Raw genomic sequence first — 16,135 nt, forward strand, 5'->3', positions numbered from 1 at the left:
TCTCTAGAAGCAAAGCAAAGTTTATTATACCTTCTCCCAAGAATCAGGCATCTTGCCCAATGAGCAGACAATCAAAGGGAGGAAGCACCATAGGGGGCAAGGTCGATGCTTTTAATCCCTAACGCAAATTCCCCTCCCACCACTGACCCTCATCCGTATTGGCTGAGGATCTTACATTCTAAACGCGGGAACTACCCAAGAAATTGAACTTGACCAATAAGTACATAGTTGCCCATATTTGGCTGAAATAGGGAGGATAACAAGAAGGGGACTTAAGTATGCCCTTAGGGGGATAACAGGGAGGAGACTTTAAGTATGTCCTTAGGAGAATAGCAGGGAGGAGATACTTTAAGTATGCCCTTGACTTAATGCTTAAAGTCCTTCAGGCCTACTCAAACTTTGAAATAGATGAAGCCTTACTCGATTTTCACAGCTGTCTTGAAAGATCTCACCTCATCTCGTTCAGTCCCCCCTCTTATTTATACACTGAGATCTCTTCAAATTCTTGTAGCATAACTTCACATTCCCTATCGAATTCCTCATCCCCTTCTGGTTCCTGTCGGTCTCTTTGGGCCACTGACTCCCACCCTTGTCCCTTTAACACCATCAATCTAACAGACCCTTCAGCTTTCTCTTCTAACCTAATCATTCTAGATAATGAGTTTTGGATTATTCTGGTTATCAATCGGATCAAACAAGGTATGCAGATAGGTAGTAATGTAACACTACTGAGAGCTATAAGGCCAAACCACAGGAGCTGCTTCCACCAGCTTCCCCCAAACCAGGACCACCAAGAGGTATTGAACGGTGAGGTCCAGGTCTGTATAGGAACATGAGCAAGTTTCCTAATGTTCTTAGTGATTTTTTTTACTAGATTTCCATTGTCATCAATCTTTATACAACATGTTGATAAATTCAGTTTTGCACAAACTCCCCCTTCCTCAGCTAACAAATAATCCAGCACAAGTCTATGTTGTAAAACAGCCTCTCTGGTTTGAGTAGCTTGGTCAGCCAAAAGATCTAGTGCCTCAGCAGTCTGATTGGTGATAATCTCTACAACTGCTTGAAGCCTAATTATCCTATTTAACATATATATTGGGGTTCTATATCCCCAACTTCCATCTTGAGCCCAAGTGGCTGGCCCATACTCTTTAACTATTCTTTCTGGAGGCCAGGTGTCACCCCAACCATTTGCATCTCCAGTCTGAGTAATGGAGGTATCTAAACCCCGTTTCCCTCTCCCCAAATCATCGTACAACTGAATCCCTAAATATTGGTTTGCCTGTTCTGGAAGAAAGAAAAATTTTGGCCTTATTAGTCCAATATAGCAAATCCCTGTCCAATTAAGAGGTAGGTGAGTATAAGCAGTTAAGCCACAGAGCCAATAATGTCCCTTTAGAGCAGGCTGTTCTCTCGAAAATATGTCTGAACTATTCCTTGTAAAAGGGTAATATTGCTGGTCTCTCATCCCTAGGGGACCTCCCCCTACAAAGGTGACATACTGACATTTCCATAAACCCTGCTCCTTCCTCCAACTACAATTGGCAACTGGCCACTGACCTGTTAGGTTAGAGGTACTCCAAAATGTGGGAAACAGAGTCCTATGTTTCCCTGGTGTCCCTGGGGTGACATTATACCAACCCCATTGATAACTATACCCAATGTATATATTCCCTTCCCTCTTATTCTCTTTTATACAACTTAATACATCCCACTCTATTTCATTACACTCAGCAGAAGTAACTTGCCGGTAGCAATATCCTTGCTCCCCTCCTGTTTCCGGGAGAGCATCCAAAGTACAACCTTTCCAATCTTTCCCACATTTCAATTGAGGATTCTTTCCCGTGTCCCGCCAATATTTAGACATTTTTGTACAATCAATTGTCTTTGGCTTCAGGTCTATTCTTGAATAAGTCCATTCACATGTACTCTCTCCCAGCTTTAGCCCTTGCCCTGTCTGATTTAAGCAGTATTTCCCTTTCCTCTCCTCCATCAATGGCCACTGATGTTTCTCTTCTAAGTTCCAGAAACCAGTTCCATTATGAATTTGGGAGTGGTTACTAAGGATCCAGGCCGGGCTCAAGGGGACAGGTACCCATGGCCATTGGCTCAATTGTTGGGATCCACCACAGATCCAACAATTCGATAAGTCAAAAGTTCTCCCTATATTCTGCATGAGCAGGAGGAACTGGTTCTCATCTCTGGAAGGTAAAGGTCTGGTTTCTATGGTTATCATGAGGAAATAGGCAAACCCAAAGCTCAGGGAAAGCCACATGAGGGTCAACTATTATTTCACTGTGGGGGTTAAGGTAAAATTCTTAAAGGAAAAATATATTAGGTCCCAAGCAGGCAAAGAGACCCAAAGTAACTAGGGTAAGAAAGGAAACAGTTACAATGTGCTGGATTCAGAGTTTGTGTTCCCATTCAGTGGGGGTCCCCTCCTGAGGTGTAACTTGAGGTCTCCTTTATCTTCAACTGTCCACTTGGATAAAGGTGGTGCCACAGGTCCTTTTGTTCTGGTGTGGTGTGTCCAGCCTCGCTCCCGGGTGTGAATAGCAGTGTCCGAGGTTCGTATCACCTGGTAGGGTCCCTCCCAACATGGAGTCAGCTTCTCATCCTTCCAGGTACAGATCCACACTCAATCTCCACCTGAATTCTATGAACAGGGAAACCTAGAAGAGTCTGAGCTATTAAACTTTTTGTTGAAGTTCTTGTAAATGTCTTAGCAATGATTTAACACTTCTTAAGAAATAAATCCTTTGTCTCTAAGATAGGGTCCCAGTTTCCCATAGGACAATCCTGGAGAGGATGACCGTACAATAATTCATAAGGTGAGAGCCCAATATCTCTACGTGGCTTGGTTCTGACTCTGACCAGAGCAAGAAGAAGACATTTAGTCCAAGGTAGTTGGGTCTCCAAACATAATTTAATCAGTTCCTGTTTTATTTCCTGATTCATCCTTTCTGCTTTCCCAGAAGAGGGAGGATGCCAAGGAGTGTGGAGATCCCAAGGGATTTCTAAAGCCCCAGTCACATTCTGCAACACCTGGGCAGAAAATGTGTTCCCAGATCCGAGTCTATCCTCTCCACTATTCCATATCTAGGAATAATTTGTTCTCATAAGACCTTACTCACTGTCAAGGCAGTTGCTCGGGCTGAGAGGAATGCCTCCACCCATGAGGTCAGATGGTCCACTATAACCAGCAAGTACTTGAGGCGACCCACTGGTGGTAGCTCAGTGAAGTCCACCTGGATGCTTTGGAATGGTCTGATTCCCGGAGGTCGTCCCCCTTTTGGGATCTGGCATTGAGCAGCCTTGTTAGTCCTTCGACAAACAAGACAGCCGTCCACCAGTTGTCAGGCCATTGTATATAGGCCAGGGGAACATACCTTGTCAGCACAGCATCACACAGGTTTTGGACATCCCAGAGACTGCCCTAGTGCAGTTGCTGAAGGACCTGCCTCATGCTTGCTTTGGTCAGTACCTCTCTGCCATCAGGTAAGAGCCATCGTCCTTCCGAGTTCCCAACTGCTCCGAGAGTCGAGGCCTTCTCTTTTTCCTTCAGGGTAAAGCTGGGAGAGGGTAGACTCGGGGGAAATACAGGTATCAGAGCCATCATATGAGAAATCTCCTGGTCTCCAGCTCCCTTGGCCTCCTCATCTGCTAATCTATTTCCCCTTGCCTCAAAAGAGCTTCCCATCTGATGTCCCTTTATATGTATTACTGCTACATTCCTAGGGGCCAGAATGTTTTCCATACCTCTCTAACTAGTGTATAATGGACCAGTTCTTCACCTTTACTATTTACAAATCCTCTTTCCTCCCAAATCTTTCCAAATACATGCACCACACCCCAAGCATATTTCGAATCAGTATATATATTCCCATCTTGGTCCCTCAATAACTTCAAGGCTTGATTTAAGGCATATAATTCACAGGTTTGGGCCGACCAATGGGCAGGCAGACTGCCCCTGGTAACAGTGGAAGTCCTATCTCCATCCACAATAGCAAACCCATTTTTCCTTTTCCCATCTACCACTCTAGAGGATCCATCTATAAACCAATTTACTCCCCCAGGGATTGGTGATTCTTGTAAATCCTTTCTTACTTTTGTTTGAAAATCAATCAACTCTAAACAACAATGTTCCTCTCCAGGGGATAGTTCTGTTCCAGGGACAAAAAGGAAGCAGGATTAAGGTTATGACCTTGGGTGATTACTAGATCATCCTTTTCTAGTAGTATTGCCTCATATTTCAAGACTCTGGAATCTGTGAGCCATCTCCCAGCCCTCTGATTTAATATTGTCCTTACTTGGTGTGGGATGCTTACTATAACACTGCCTCCAAAGGTAAGTTTCCTGCTCTCTTCTACCAAGAGAGCGGTGGCAGCTACTGCTTGTACACAGGTCGGCCATCCTTTGGCCACCGGATCTAATACTTTCGAAAGGAAAGCCACAGGTCTTCTCTGCCCCCCTCTTATTTGGGCAAGAACTCCCAGAGCCACCCCACCCTCAACATTGACAGACAGGTGGAAAGATTTCTCCAAAGTGGGGAGAGCCAATACGGGTGGTGAAATTAGCAAATGCCTTAAGTCCTCAAACCTCTGATCACTCTCTGGATCCCACATGGTAGGGTTTGGACTTTCCTCCAGTAGATACTTATACAGGGGTTTAGTGATGGCAGCATAAGAATTTATCCATGCCCGGCGATATCCTACTAACACCAAGAATTTGCATAGCTCTTTCTTTGTCTTAGGTTTAGATGTGCGTAATATTCCTTCAATTCTGACTAGGTCTAATTTCTTGCTACCTTCACTAATCAAATGCTCTAAAAATTTTACCTCCCTCTCCACGAACTGCAATTTCTCTCTCCATACCCTAAACCCCAATCCTCCTAGGAAATTTAATAGATTAATGGTACAATTGCTGGTGTGTTCCCTTGTATCTCCCACTACTAGTAGATCATCTACATGCTGTGACACCCAAGTTCCCATTACTGGTTGAAACCCTCCCATGCAATTTTCAAGAATTTGACCAAACAGATTTGGGGACTCTGCGTAGCCTTGGGACAAGACACACCACCTCATTTGCTGTTTCCCTCCCGCCTCTGGATCTTCCCATTGGAGGTTTCTACTACTCTCCTCTTAAGGGCAGCTCCAAAATGCATCTTTTAAATCTAATACACTGAACCACTTAGCAGAGCCAGGAATCCAGCCCAAGATGATAGATGGGTCCAGAACCACAGGGTAGGAAGCTAATACGATTTTGTTGATCTCCCTTAGATCCTGAACTAACCTGTATTTCCCATCCTTCTTCTTAACAGGAAGTATGGGGGTATTTAAAGGGGAAATACAGGATTCTATCAGGCTATTTCTCAATAAAGCTTCTATCACAGGCTGTAAACCTTGCCTCCCTTCTAGGGAGATTGGGTATTGTTTGATTCTTACCACCTCCCTAGGGTCTTTCAATGTGATCTTATAGGGACAATATCTGCTCTGCCTGGATTGTCAGGTCCAGCCTAAACCTCAGGATTTATTCTAGTCTGCTCTTCTTCATTCATTAGTGCCATTCTACTGGGGTATATACTGGATCCACGTGGAATCAACACGATCTCTAGTTTAGTTATTAAATCCCTCCCCAGTAAATTTACTCCTGCTTCTGGGATGAGCAGAAATCTGTCCAATGTCTCCCTTTTTCCCATATAAATTTTACAAGGCATAGTTATAGATACAAGAAAATTTTCTCCTTTAACCCCAGCAATCACCAGGGTCTCCTTAGATAATTTAACTCCCTCAGGCAAACAGGTCACTGAAGATCTCGATGCTCCAGTATCTACTAAGAATACGAGAGTATCCTGGTGGGGTCCCACCCTCAAATTTACCAAGGGTTCCGGGTGGGAATTTTTCGAGAACCCCTGACTCCCCTAATCCTCCTCAAGTTCAACAAGAGAATATATCTGCTGTTCTGTCTTTAGCTGGGGGCAGTCTCTTCCTATATGCCCTACTCGTCGACATTCCCAACACCTCAAAGGTTTTCTCGTATCAGCAAACCTCCTGTTCCTTCCTGAATATCTCTGTCTCCTTTCCTTGAAGCTTTGTTCAGTGTTTTTTTCAGGCTTTCCTGTATCTTTTACTATTCCCTGTACTGTCTGGACCAAGATTTTAGCTTTGTTCTTTTGCTTCTCATCATCCCTCCTAACATATACCTTGTTGGCCTCCTCTAATAAATTGGAAAGGCTCTTATTATTCCATCCTTCTGCTTTCTGTAATTTTCTACTGATATCTGGCCACGCATTGGTCACAAAATGCAATTTCAAAGTACCCTCTACCCCTGGGTCATCGGGGTCAAACCCAGAGTACTTCCTCATGCTATCTTTCAGTCTATTCAGATAGTCAGCAGGTGACTCGTCCTTCCCTTGAGTTACCCCAAAGGCCCTTTTTATGTTCTGTGTCTTTGGCACTGCATTTCGAATTCCCATAACTATCAGTTCTCTAAGATCCCTCATACTTCCCCGATGTACAGCATTATTATGATCCCAATTGGGATCTACTAGAGGGTATTTCTGGTCAGCCGAGGGTACTCCTGCAGCTGGAGGGTTTCTCCTATCCCACTCCTTCATAGCTGCTCTTCTAATTAGCCCCCTCTCCTCTTGTGAGAAGAGAGCATTCAAAATAGACATAAATTCTCCCCAAGTAAAAAGATTAGGGCCCAGGAATTGATCAAACTGTTCTGCTAGCCCCATGGGGTCTTCTATCAAGGACCTCATTTCCTTCTTAAAGGCCCTGACTTCTGCGGTACTCAGGGGAGCATTCACAAATCCTATACCTCCCTGGGCAGAGGGAACCTCTCTTAAGGGATATAATTTAGGACTTGGGGTTTTGGATAATTTCGGAATCTGGATAGGAAAAGGATAATTTCGGATATCTCTTTGAATTTGATCTAATTCCTTCCTTAAAAAAGAGAATGACTCATTTTGGAGTCCGGATGGGGTCAATCGAATTAAATCCTCCCATGCCCTGAGGGCCCCTGGAGGAGCTGATGGGATTAAGTCCTCTCCTTCCCTTTCAGGTCCTAAAACCAAGGCTTCTGGTGGTGGTGTGAAGTATGGAGGAGGGAGAGATAACAATGGGTCCCATTGCTGGGTCTTTAAAGTTTCCTCCTTTGTGTCCTTTACACTTTGATTCTTACTCAATTTTATAGGAGCCCCAGAAAGCCATAGTCCTGCATATAGAACCTCCTCTGGATTAACAAGTTCTTTGTTGTTAACATACAAATTCAGTATTTGGCACACCCAATCTTCAAGGGAGCCAAATTTAGGCCAAATAGTGCCTCCACCAATATCTTTGTCACCCCAGACAAAACAACAATATCTTATCATATTTTTCTTGCTTTTTCCTTTATATTTTGGCAGTTTGTTCCAATTACTTAATTTATCTCCCAAGGGACTATCTACCGGTATTTTCTGATCATTTCTCTCATTTCTTTCTGTGAGAGCTGGCTGGGACTGGGCCACACCCATTGAATTTGGACGGAATCTAAATTCCAAAACACCCAAATACGCCAATTGTCGCCAATTGACTCTAATCACCCTAGAAGGCCTAGCCAAGCCTATCCTGTCCAGAGACCCAGAGTTTAAGACTCCAGGACTCACAGGCTCCTGTCCAGAGACCCCTTCAGAGTTTATGACTCAAGGGCCTCACAGGGGGCTTATCTTATCCTGTCCAGAGACCCAGAGTTTAAGACTCCAGGACTCACAGACTCCTGTCCAGAGACCCCTTCAGAGTTTATGACTCAAGGGTCTCACAGGGGGCTTACCTCTGGGTTGCTGCGCAGCAAATTGCTTGATTGATCTGTCCTCCACCAACCGGTCGGGATTTTTACCGCGGAGTTTCTCTTGCTTTGCTTTGCTCTGAGTTTCTCCACTTCGGGCCCACTTTACTTTGGGGAGTAAGGAGAAGCTCTGGATGCTATCGGGCTGTCTAAATCCCGGCAGGGTGTCACCCCATTAGCACCCCAAGAGTTCACCTACTCACCACAAGTAGTGAAATCCCGGACGAGCCCCCAAAACTATGTGGTAACAGAGGAATTTAATAAAAGACTGGAGAGATCTCTAGAAGCAAAGCAAAGTTTATTATATGTTCTCACAAGAATCGGGCATCCCACCAAATGAGCAGACAATCGAAGGCAGGAAGCACCTTAGGGAGCAGGGTCGACGCTTTTAATCCCTAATGCAAATTCCCCTCCCACCACTGACCCTCATCCTTATTGGCTGAGGATCTTACATTATAAACTCAGGAACTACCCAAGAAATTGAACTTGACCAATAAGTACATAGTCTCCCATATTTGGCTGAAATAGGGAGGATAACAAGAAGGGGACTTAAGTATGCCCTTAGGAGGATAGCAGGAAGGAGACACTTTAAGTATGCCCTTGACTTAATGCTTAAAGTCCTTCAGGCCTACTCAAACTTTGAAATAGATGAAGTCTTACTCGATTTTCACAGCTGTCTTGAAAGATCTCACCTTATCTCATTCATGATTAAGAAGAACAATGACAGAATGAGGGAGGCAGAGTGAGCACCGGACATTCTGATAAATTGGGAAGGAATGGAATCATGATGGCTAAGATAGAAGGTCTTTCTCTTATCTGAATTAAACATTTACAATTTATAACCTAGAGTAGCTAGCCCTAAATTATATCAGTCTTAATGGTTAGGAGGGGGGATGTTGTGACCAGGCAGAACAATTCGGGGAAATTGAGGTAGAACAATTAGGGAAACTGAGATAGAATAAATCAAAAGAAACTGTGGCATAGCAGTAGGTGAGCTTGAGCAAATCAAGGTGATTAGTAAAAATCACTAACTGCCTCTGTTTCACAGGGTCTTTTATTATATGGCCTGAAAACAAAGCAATTTCAAGTCAATGCAGTACAAAGTACTTTTATATGGAGATGAAATTAATTTTCATTTTTAGTGGGCCTAGTTTGTCTGTTGAGTGAATGTCAGTTTGTTAATTGCAAAAAAGACCCCAAGCATTTGAGAATGCAGTCAATTTGAAAACTTTTCATGCAGGTTGCCTGTTGTAGGAAGGCACATATGGGATTGCATTTATTCACAAGTACCTTTAGCCTTAACTCTGTCTTATGTCTTGATCATTACCATATGTTTTTGTGTTCTATTTTATGCACTGATATATGTGTACATGTCATGTCTCTGAAGAGAAAGCATGTGATAGTTTTTTGTTGATTCATTTGACTCATGAAAATCCTGGAGAGATAATTTCTGAGTAATTAACAATTAATTTGTTAATTTGGCTAGCCTATAATCAATAAATTATGATCAGTGATTTTTCTTGGTAACCAAAGACTCCTTAAATCCCTTCTGAAAGTGAACTCTCCTGACCAGTGAAACTCAAACTTGATTGGGAGATTTTTAATGAGGTGATAAGTCAAGTCTTCAACTCCTGCTCAGAAGCCTCAAGGCATGTGGGTGAGGAAGCCTTTTCCATCCAGATCTCTCCAGCTAGTTTTCTCCTTCACTCATGAAGTTGACCTAAACTCTAAAGAGGAGATCCAGGAGTCTTCCCTTAGGGAAGACTCTAAATATAAATTAGGTTTCACCACTTTATTTTATCCTGACAGACATGTGTGTAAGTAGTAAAAGGAGAATTAAATTGTCTCTTAAATTAGTAAGATGTTGATCCAGAAAAAATTAGATATTGCAAAATAATACATTTTCCCTCAGTTTTCCCTTCAAGAATGTGTGTGGAACAATAGCAACCACTAAAACAATCACAAGTCCTAGTATGTGTGTAGGAAAAAGTTGGTTTCTTTCTCATGAGAAGAGGTGCACAGTCTCTGATATCTCTGATACAAAGAAGTGTGATTTTAGAGAGAGACACATTCCCTCCCCATCCCTCCCACCCCCTCATTCTCTTTTTTATTCCTCAACTTGAGCTCCCCTCCTCAATCTCCTAGTTCCTTTCCCCTTTGGCTGGGGTTTCTAAGGCACAGTTTCTAAAGAGGAGATAAGAAAGCCTAATGCTATCAAATGGTTAACCGAGTAGAGTGTTTCCCATTTAATCCATTCCCTGCCCCCAAGGAGTTTCCATTCTAGAAGGGGAAGAATATAGCAGAGGGGCAAAAAATAAAAAAATTCTTTTTGGAGAATTCAAAATTAAAAATAAAAAAATTACCTAAAATAACAGAATTTTAAAGTGAATTGAGATGGAGTGTTATATTAATGGAATACTTTTAAAGTATTTAGTAACAAACATTAAGGGGAAAAGGCCCAAAGTAGCATAAATTATACTTATTAATTGAATTTGTAAATTTCCTTAAAAATAAAAGTGAAACTTAACATTTCCTCCTTGGTAATATACATCTATTATTTCCAAAGAGGTTTTTTTTCTCTCAATAATTCTAGTGAATTTTTATTGCTATTTTGATTCTAGTTATTGAAATGGATGAAAATAATGGACTTTTGCTAATGGAGTTGAACCCTCCTAATCCTTGGGAAGCAGACCCTCATCCTCCTGAAGACTTAGCTTTTGGAGAGGTTCAGGTAATGATGATGATGATGACGATGATGACAATTTCTATGATGTTTTAAAGGTTGCAAAGTGCTTTGCATGTGTTATCTCATTTGAACCTCTGCAAAGTGTTAGATTAAAAGAGCTTTAAGTGACTTGTTCATGGTTATATAACTAATAAGTGTCAAAAGCAGAATTTGAATCTAATTCTTCCTAATTTCATATCTGTTACTCTTCTTTACCGTCCTGACTTTATATCCAGGCTAATTAAAATTCAACAACATTCAACAAGAATGTATTAAACAACTACTATGTGCCAAGCAGTGTGCAAGGTGTGTGTGTGTATGTGGGAGCAGAATTTGAGATAAAACATAGGTCCTTGACTATATTTGTGAATAATTGTCATGTAGGAGAAAGAAAACAGACACACAAATAAAACTTGTTCTAGGCTCTACATCTACTTTCATTTCTTCATCAAGCTTAATAAATAGCCTTCCTAGCTACTAACTTGATCCTATCCCCAAATAAAAACCAGTTTCTGTGAATATTATGGTCATTTATGAATTTTCCACTCAATGCAAGATAGAATTTTTTTTAAAAACAAGTTTTCAAAACAAGTGGTTTTGTGGTTTTCAGACAGTATACAATCTCTCCACCTCCCCAATTATAGTTCTTTCTATAGTTCTGGCTTAAGTTTTAAAACTGAATGTGACTAGTGTAAAAATTTATTCATAATAGCTCTCATTTAATCCCAAAATCCTGTTTCCTTCCTAATCTGTTATATTTCTTTGATCCTTGGTCATTTGATAAGCTAACTATATCAGCAGATAGATATGCTTAACTGTATGCAATATGTTTAACTCTGGCATATAACTAGTAAGAAGAATAAAATAATTAATATACCATCCTCATTAAATACCATCATTAATATACCATTTAAATACATGCTACTTAAGTTTATTACCATGGCTCCAAAACCTAGGAAATGTTGGATATAGTCATTTTCATCTTTAAGATAAAGCTGAACCTGACTATTTGTGGCACTGAAACATGGCTTCATCAGAATCTCTGACATAGGGAGAAGCTTCTGTTGTAATGCCAGAGAAACTGAGGCAAGATAGAGATTAGAGGGTTTTTAAAATATTTTATTAGAGGGAGAGTTTGGACTGGGGGCAAAACAGGATTCATGTTGACCCCAGCTAGCTGGATCAAACTCTTATCTCAAAGTATACAGCAAGAAGCAAGGGATTGCCCATCAATTGGAGAATGGCTGGGTAAATTGTGGTATATGAATGTTATGGAATATTATTGCTCTGTAAGGAATGACCAGCAGGATGAATACAGAGAGGCTTGGAGAGACCTACATGCACTGATGCTAAGTGAAATGAGCAGAACCAGGAGATCATTATACACTTCAACAACGATATTGTATGAGGATGTATTCTGATGGAAGTGGATTTCTATGACAAAGAGACCTAACTGAGTTTCAATGGATAAATGATGGACAGAAACAGCTACACCCAAAGAAGGAACACTGGGAAACGAATGTGAACTATTTGCATTTTTTATTTTCTTCCCGAGTTATTTTTACCTTCTGAATCCAATTCTCCCTGTGCAACAAGAGAACTGTTCGGTTCTGCAAATATGTATTGTATCTAGGATATACTGCAACATATTTAACATATATAGGACTGCTTGCCATCTGGGGGGGGGGTGGAGGGAGAGAGGGGAAAAAACGAAACATAAGCAAGTGCAAGGGATAATGTTGTAAAAAATTACCCTGGCATGGATTCTGTCAATACAAAGTTATTATTAAATAAAATAAAATTTAAATTAAAAAAAAAAAAAAGAAGCAAGGGATTCCAGAGATTGTTCTAGGCGTCCAGTGATCAGGGCAACAAAGGTAAGGTGGGGGTAGAGTACTTGTGACTGGGAAGTTCCAGGAAAGGACCATAAATTCAATTCTGACAGATTGGAGGTAAGGAAGGATTATAAATTCTAAAAGCCAGGATGTCTGAGGTAGAAGATATCAGAGATAAGCAATCTGGAGGTTTATGACTTGGAACGCTAGTAGTCAGGGGGCCCAGCCCTAATGGCCAGGAAGGGAGGTTGCCACCAGAGGCAGAACAATTCAGGGAAACTAATGCAGGGAAACTGAGGCATAATACTGTAATTGTTTCGCTTTTCTGTGAATTACTCTGCTAGGCTTATCTCTCCAATCTCTCCTGCCTCACTGCTTATCTCTTCAATCAACACTAACCCAAAGACATTAAAAGTCTTATTGATATGATGATGAAATATGGTCTTACTAATCCTGTTACTTGTATATTTTTTAAAGTATCTAATTCAGTAGAAAAAAATGAAAACACTACCATCCAGCAAAATAACTCCTGTACTCATTTAATTTTTAAATTATACTATATTGTATGGCAGACACTTTGGAGATAGCTTTATTCAGTATTCTTCTAACCATGGGTGTCTGCAAAGGTTGGTTCATCATCTCTTCTTCTTCCGTATGACTTTTTTTCCTTTCTTTTTTTGTGTGTGAGGCAGTTGGAGTTAAATACTTTGCCCAGGTCCACACAGTTAGTAAGTGTTAAGTTTCTGAGACTGTATTTGAACTCAGGTCCTTCTGACTCTAGAACTGGTGCTCTATCTATTGTGTCACCTCGCTGCCTTTCATACTATTTTAGTTGCTAACTCTTAGAATTCTTACAAGGTGCTAAGTCATTAGAATTGATAGAGACAATAATTATCTAATTTAGCATGGTACTTAACAGTTCTCTAGTTCACTAATGTACTTAGTACTTATTACAGTTCCACAAGATTCACACCTTTAAGTGAGCATATATAAACTAGGAGCCTCAACCAGGATTGAGTCCAGGAGATTCACAAGTCAGAGAGACACAGGCCCACTCTTGGAGGCGGAGTCAGATTCATTCCATTTTCCTCCTTTGTGCTGACTGGAGGCTGGAGCTGGAGAGCCAAAGGACTAGTGACAGGAGCACTCCGAACCAAGAAGAGAGAGAGATTAAAGCTAACCGGGCCCCAGGAAGGAGACAAGATTGGAAAGAAACAACTCCTGGCTGCATTTGGAGTGATTTCACTGAACTGAAACGAAGGCTGCCTCCAGAAGCCCCTCAAGAAACCTACTCCCAGAGAACATTATATTTTAGAGAAGAACATTACAGCTAACCTCATCAATCCCCATGGATTCAATTATTTCCTTTTTTAAAAAACTTTTTTTATTGGGTTTGTTTGTTTGTTTGTTTGTTTTTTGGTTATTCATGTACATTAATTTTTCTTAAATACACATTTCTTTATAAATCATGGTAGGAGAGAAAAATCTGAACAAAAGGGAAAAACCATGAGAGAGAAAAGAACAGGAGAAAAAGAAAAAAAGTGAACTCAAATATTATTTCTAAGCTGTTTGTTTCTCCCCAACTCCCCTTCTGAACCCCTGTTTCATATCTCCAATTGACTATTAGACATCTTGAAGTAGATGTTTCATAGACTTCTTGAACTCATTATTTTTCTTCTCAGACCCTCTTCTTTGCTTACCTCCCCTTTAACTGTCAATCAATCAGTCAAATTATTAAGGTCTATTATGTGCCTGACATCATACTTAGATTAGGACTAAAAAAACAATTAATTAACGTTAAATTATCTAAAAAAGATACTATACTGTAGGCCAAGGGAAGGATAAAAATTCTTTGCATCTTTGACAAATTTTTGAAAATTGTATCTTTTGTGTATCACTGTCTACCAGAGACTGAACCTTTAGCAAATAGGATTTGATTACACATACACACACACACACACACACACACACACACACACACACACACACACACACACCCCTCCCACTTTGTGCTATGGAGAGTAGAATATTCTGTCGTTAAAAATATGTTCCCTTCTTAAAAAATAATTCATTTATAAAGATTTTTCCTTTCCTTGCATTATGCCTTAGGCAATTGGCCATTCTCACTAATCAGGAAGTAAGTGAAATGCATTAAGTTGATTTATCTATTAGTTTAATACTCAGATCATAAACACATGGATCTTAAAAAAATTTTTTCCTATATGTAGACTTTTCTGATTGAAAGGCCTTTTCTTAGGATTCTATTTTGCTTCTGAAGACATTAATTTTCCATAGAAACTCCTTTTATTTTCACTCAACTTCTAAGGGTTCATCAGATCACATTAACTAACATGTACTTTATAACAAGATGATTCATTCACTGATGAGCAGTAAAAATTTATCATTTTTATATCTATTTTCTTTGCCTATTTATCTTTGTAGATAACATACCTCACCCATGCCTGCATGGATCTCAAATTAGGAGAGAAGAAAATGATATTTGACCCTTGGTTAACTGGTCCTGCCTTTGCCAGAGGATGGTGGCTGCTACATGAGCCTCCCTTGGATTGGCTAGAGAGGCTGTGTCAAGCAGATCTCATTTACATCAGTCACATGCATTCTGATCACTTAAGGTAATTCTAGAAACCAGCGGAGTTAACTTATTCTTTGGACTTTGAGAACTAGTCAAACCTTAAACATCTTTTTACAGTAGCTATTGCATACTTTCAATGAAATTCATTCTCAGATAAAATGGAAGCCACAATAATGATATCTTCTTTGTGTATGGCATTATTATAGTTTTTCACAACAATTTTATATATGTTTTCCCTCTGAGGAGGGGGTTGAGAGAAATGAAAGATGAAGTTTATCTAAAATAACTGAAAGTGTTCTATCTCTTGACTCAGAGGTCCTCAGATCAAATCTAGTTACTTTTATTTACTACTTGTGTGACTTTGGAAAAATTACTTAATCTCTTTGAATCTGTGAAGTTAATTTTGACATCCATTCTCAATTTAATTATTTATTCAGACCATTGTTATTTAATGGGTATCAGAGATTGTATCAATGATTATATGATTTGTTATTGATTTATAAATAGATGTATTAGGTTTGTTATAAGGATTATATTATCTTGTATTTCTATATTAGACTGCTTCCTCATTCCCCAAGTGTATAAAAGTACATTCCCCAAAAGCTTGTGAAAAGTTCCTGCTGACCAAATACTATTAGCTTGTTGATGAGTAAAAGGGTCTTTTGGCTTGTGGAAAACCCTGAGATGTTGTCTTTGGCCTTTGGAAAATCCTTAAATATTTCTGATGGGCCTGTAGTTGATGGCCTGTAATGATCTGTAGAGGGTGGTCTGTATTTGATGGCATGATGTGACCTGTAGTTGATGGTCTAACAAAGTAGTCTAAAATAGTTTGACAAAGACATTAGTCTTAGCCAAGCATTAGATAGCTTTTTTTTTTTTTTTTTTTTTTTTTTTTTTTGCTGAGGCAATTGTGATTAAGTTAAGTGACTTGCCCAGGGTCACCCAGCTAGGAAGCATTAAGAATCTGAGGCTAGATTTGAACTCAGGTCCTCCTAACTTCAGGGCTGGTGCTTTATCCACTGCACCAACTAGTCGCCCAGTCTTATCCAATCATAAGAGTTCTTGCACTTCTGGAGATTAGCCTATCACAGGAGTTTTTGAGCTTCTGAAGGGAACTTCCAAGGGAGAATCCAAAATCTATAAAATCTTTTAGCC

At 40.2% G+C, this 16,135-nt stretch overlaps 1 protein-coding gene across 2 annotated transcripts in view; it reads left to right on the forward strand.

The window, feature by feature from the left end:
- Positions 1-16,135, forward strand: part of LOC127544097 (cytidine monophosphate-N-acetylneuraminic acid hydroxylase) — a 91,562-nt gene that overhangs the window by 35,248 nt on the left and 40,179 nt on the right. For both annotated transcript variants that reach the window (XM_051970593.1, XM_051970594.1), the window contains exons 5-6: positions 10,449-10,558; positions 14,830-15,020. In XM_051970593.1, coding sequence (XP_051826553.1) covers positions 10,449-10,558; positions 14,830-15,020 — 301 coding nt within the window. The remainder of the gene's footprint in view (positions 1-10,448; positions 10,559-14,829; positions 15,021-16,135) is intronic.

Source organism: Antechinus flavipes, chromosome 1 (genome assembly GCF_016432865.1).
Source record: "Antechinus flavipes isolate AdamAnt ecotype Samford, QLD, Australia chromosome 1, AdamAnt_v2, whole genome shotgun sequence".
Taxonomy (NCBI): domain Eukaryota; kingdom Metazoa; phylum Chordata; class Mammalia; order Dasyuromorphia; family Dasyuridae; genus Antechinus; species Antechinus flavipes.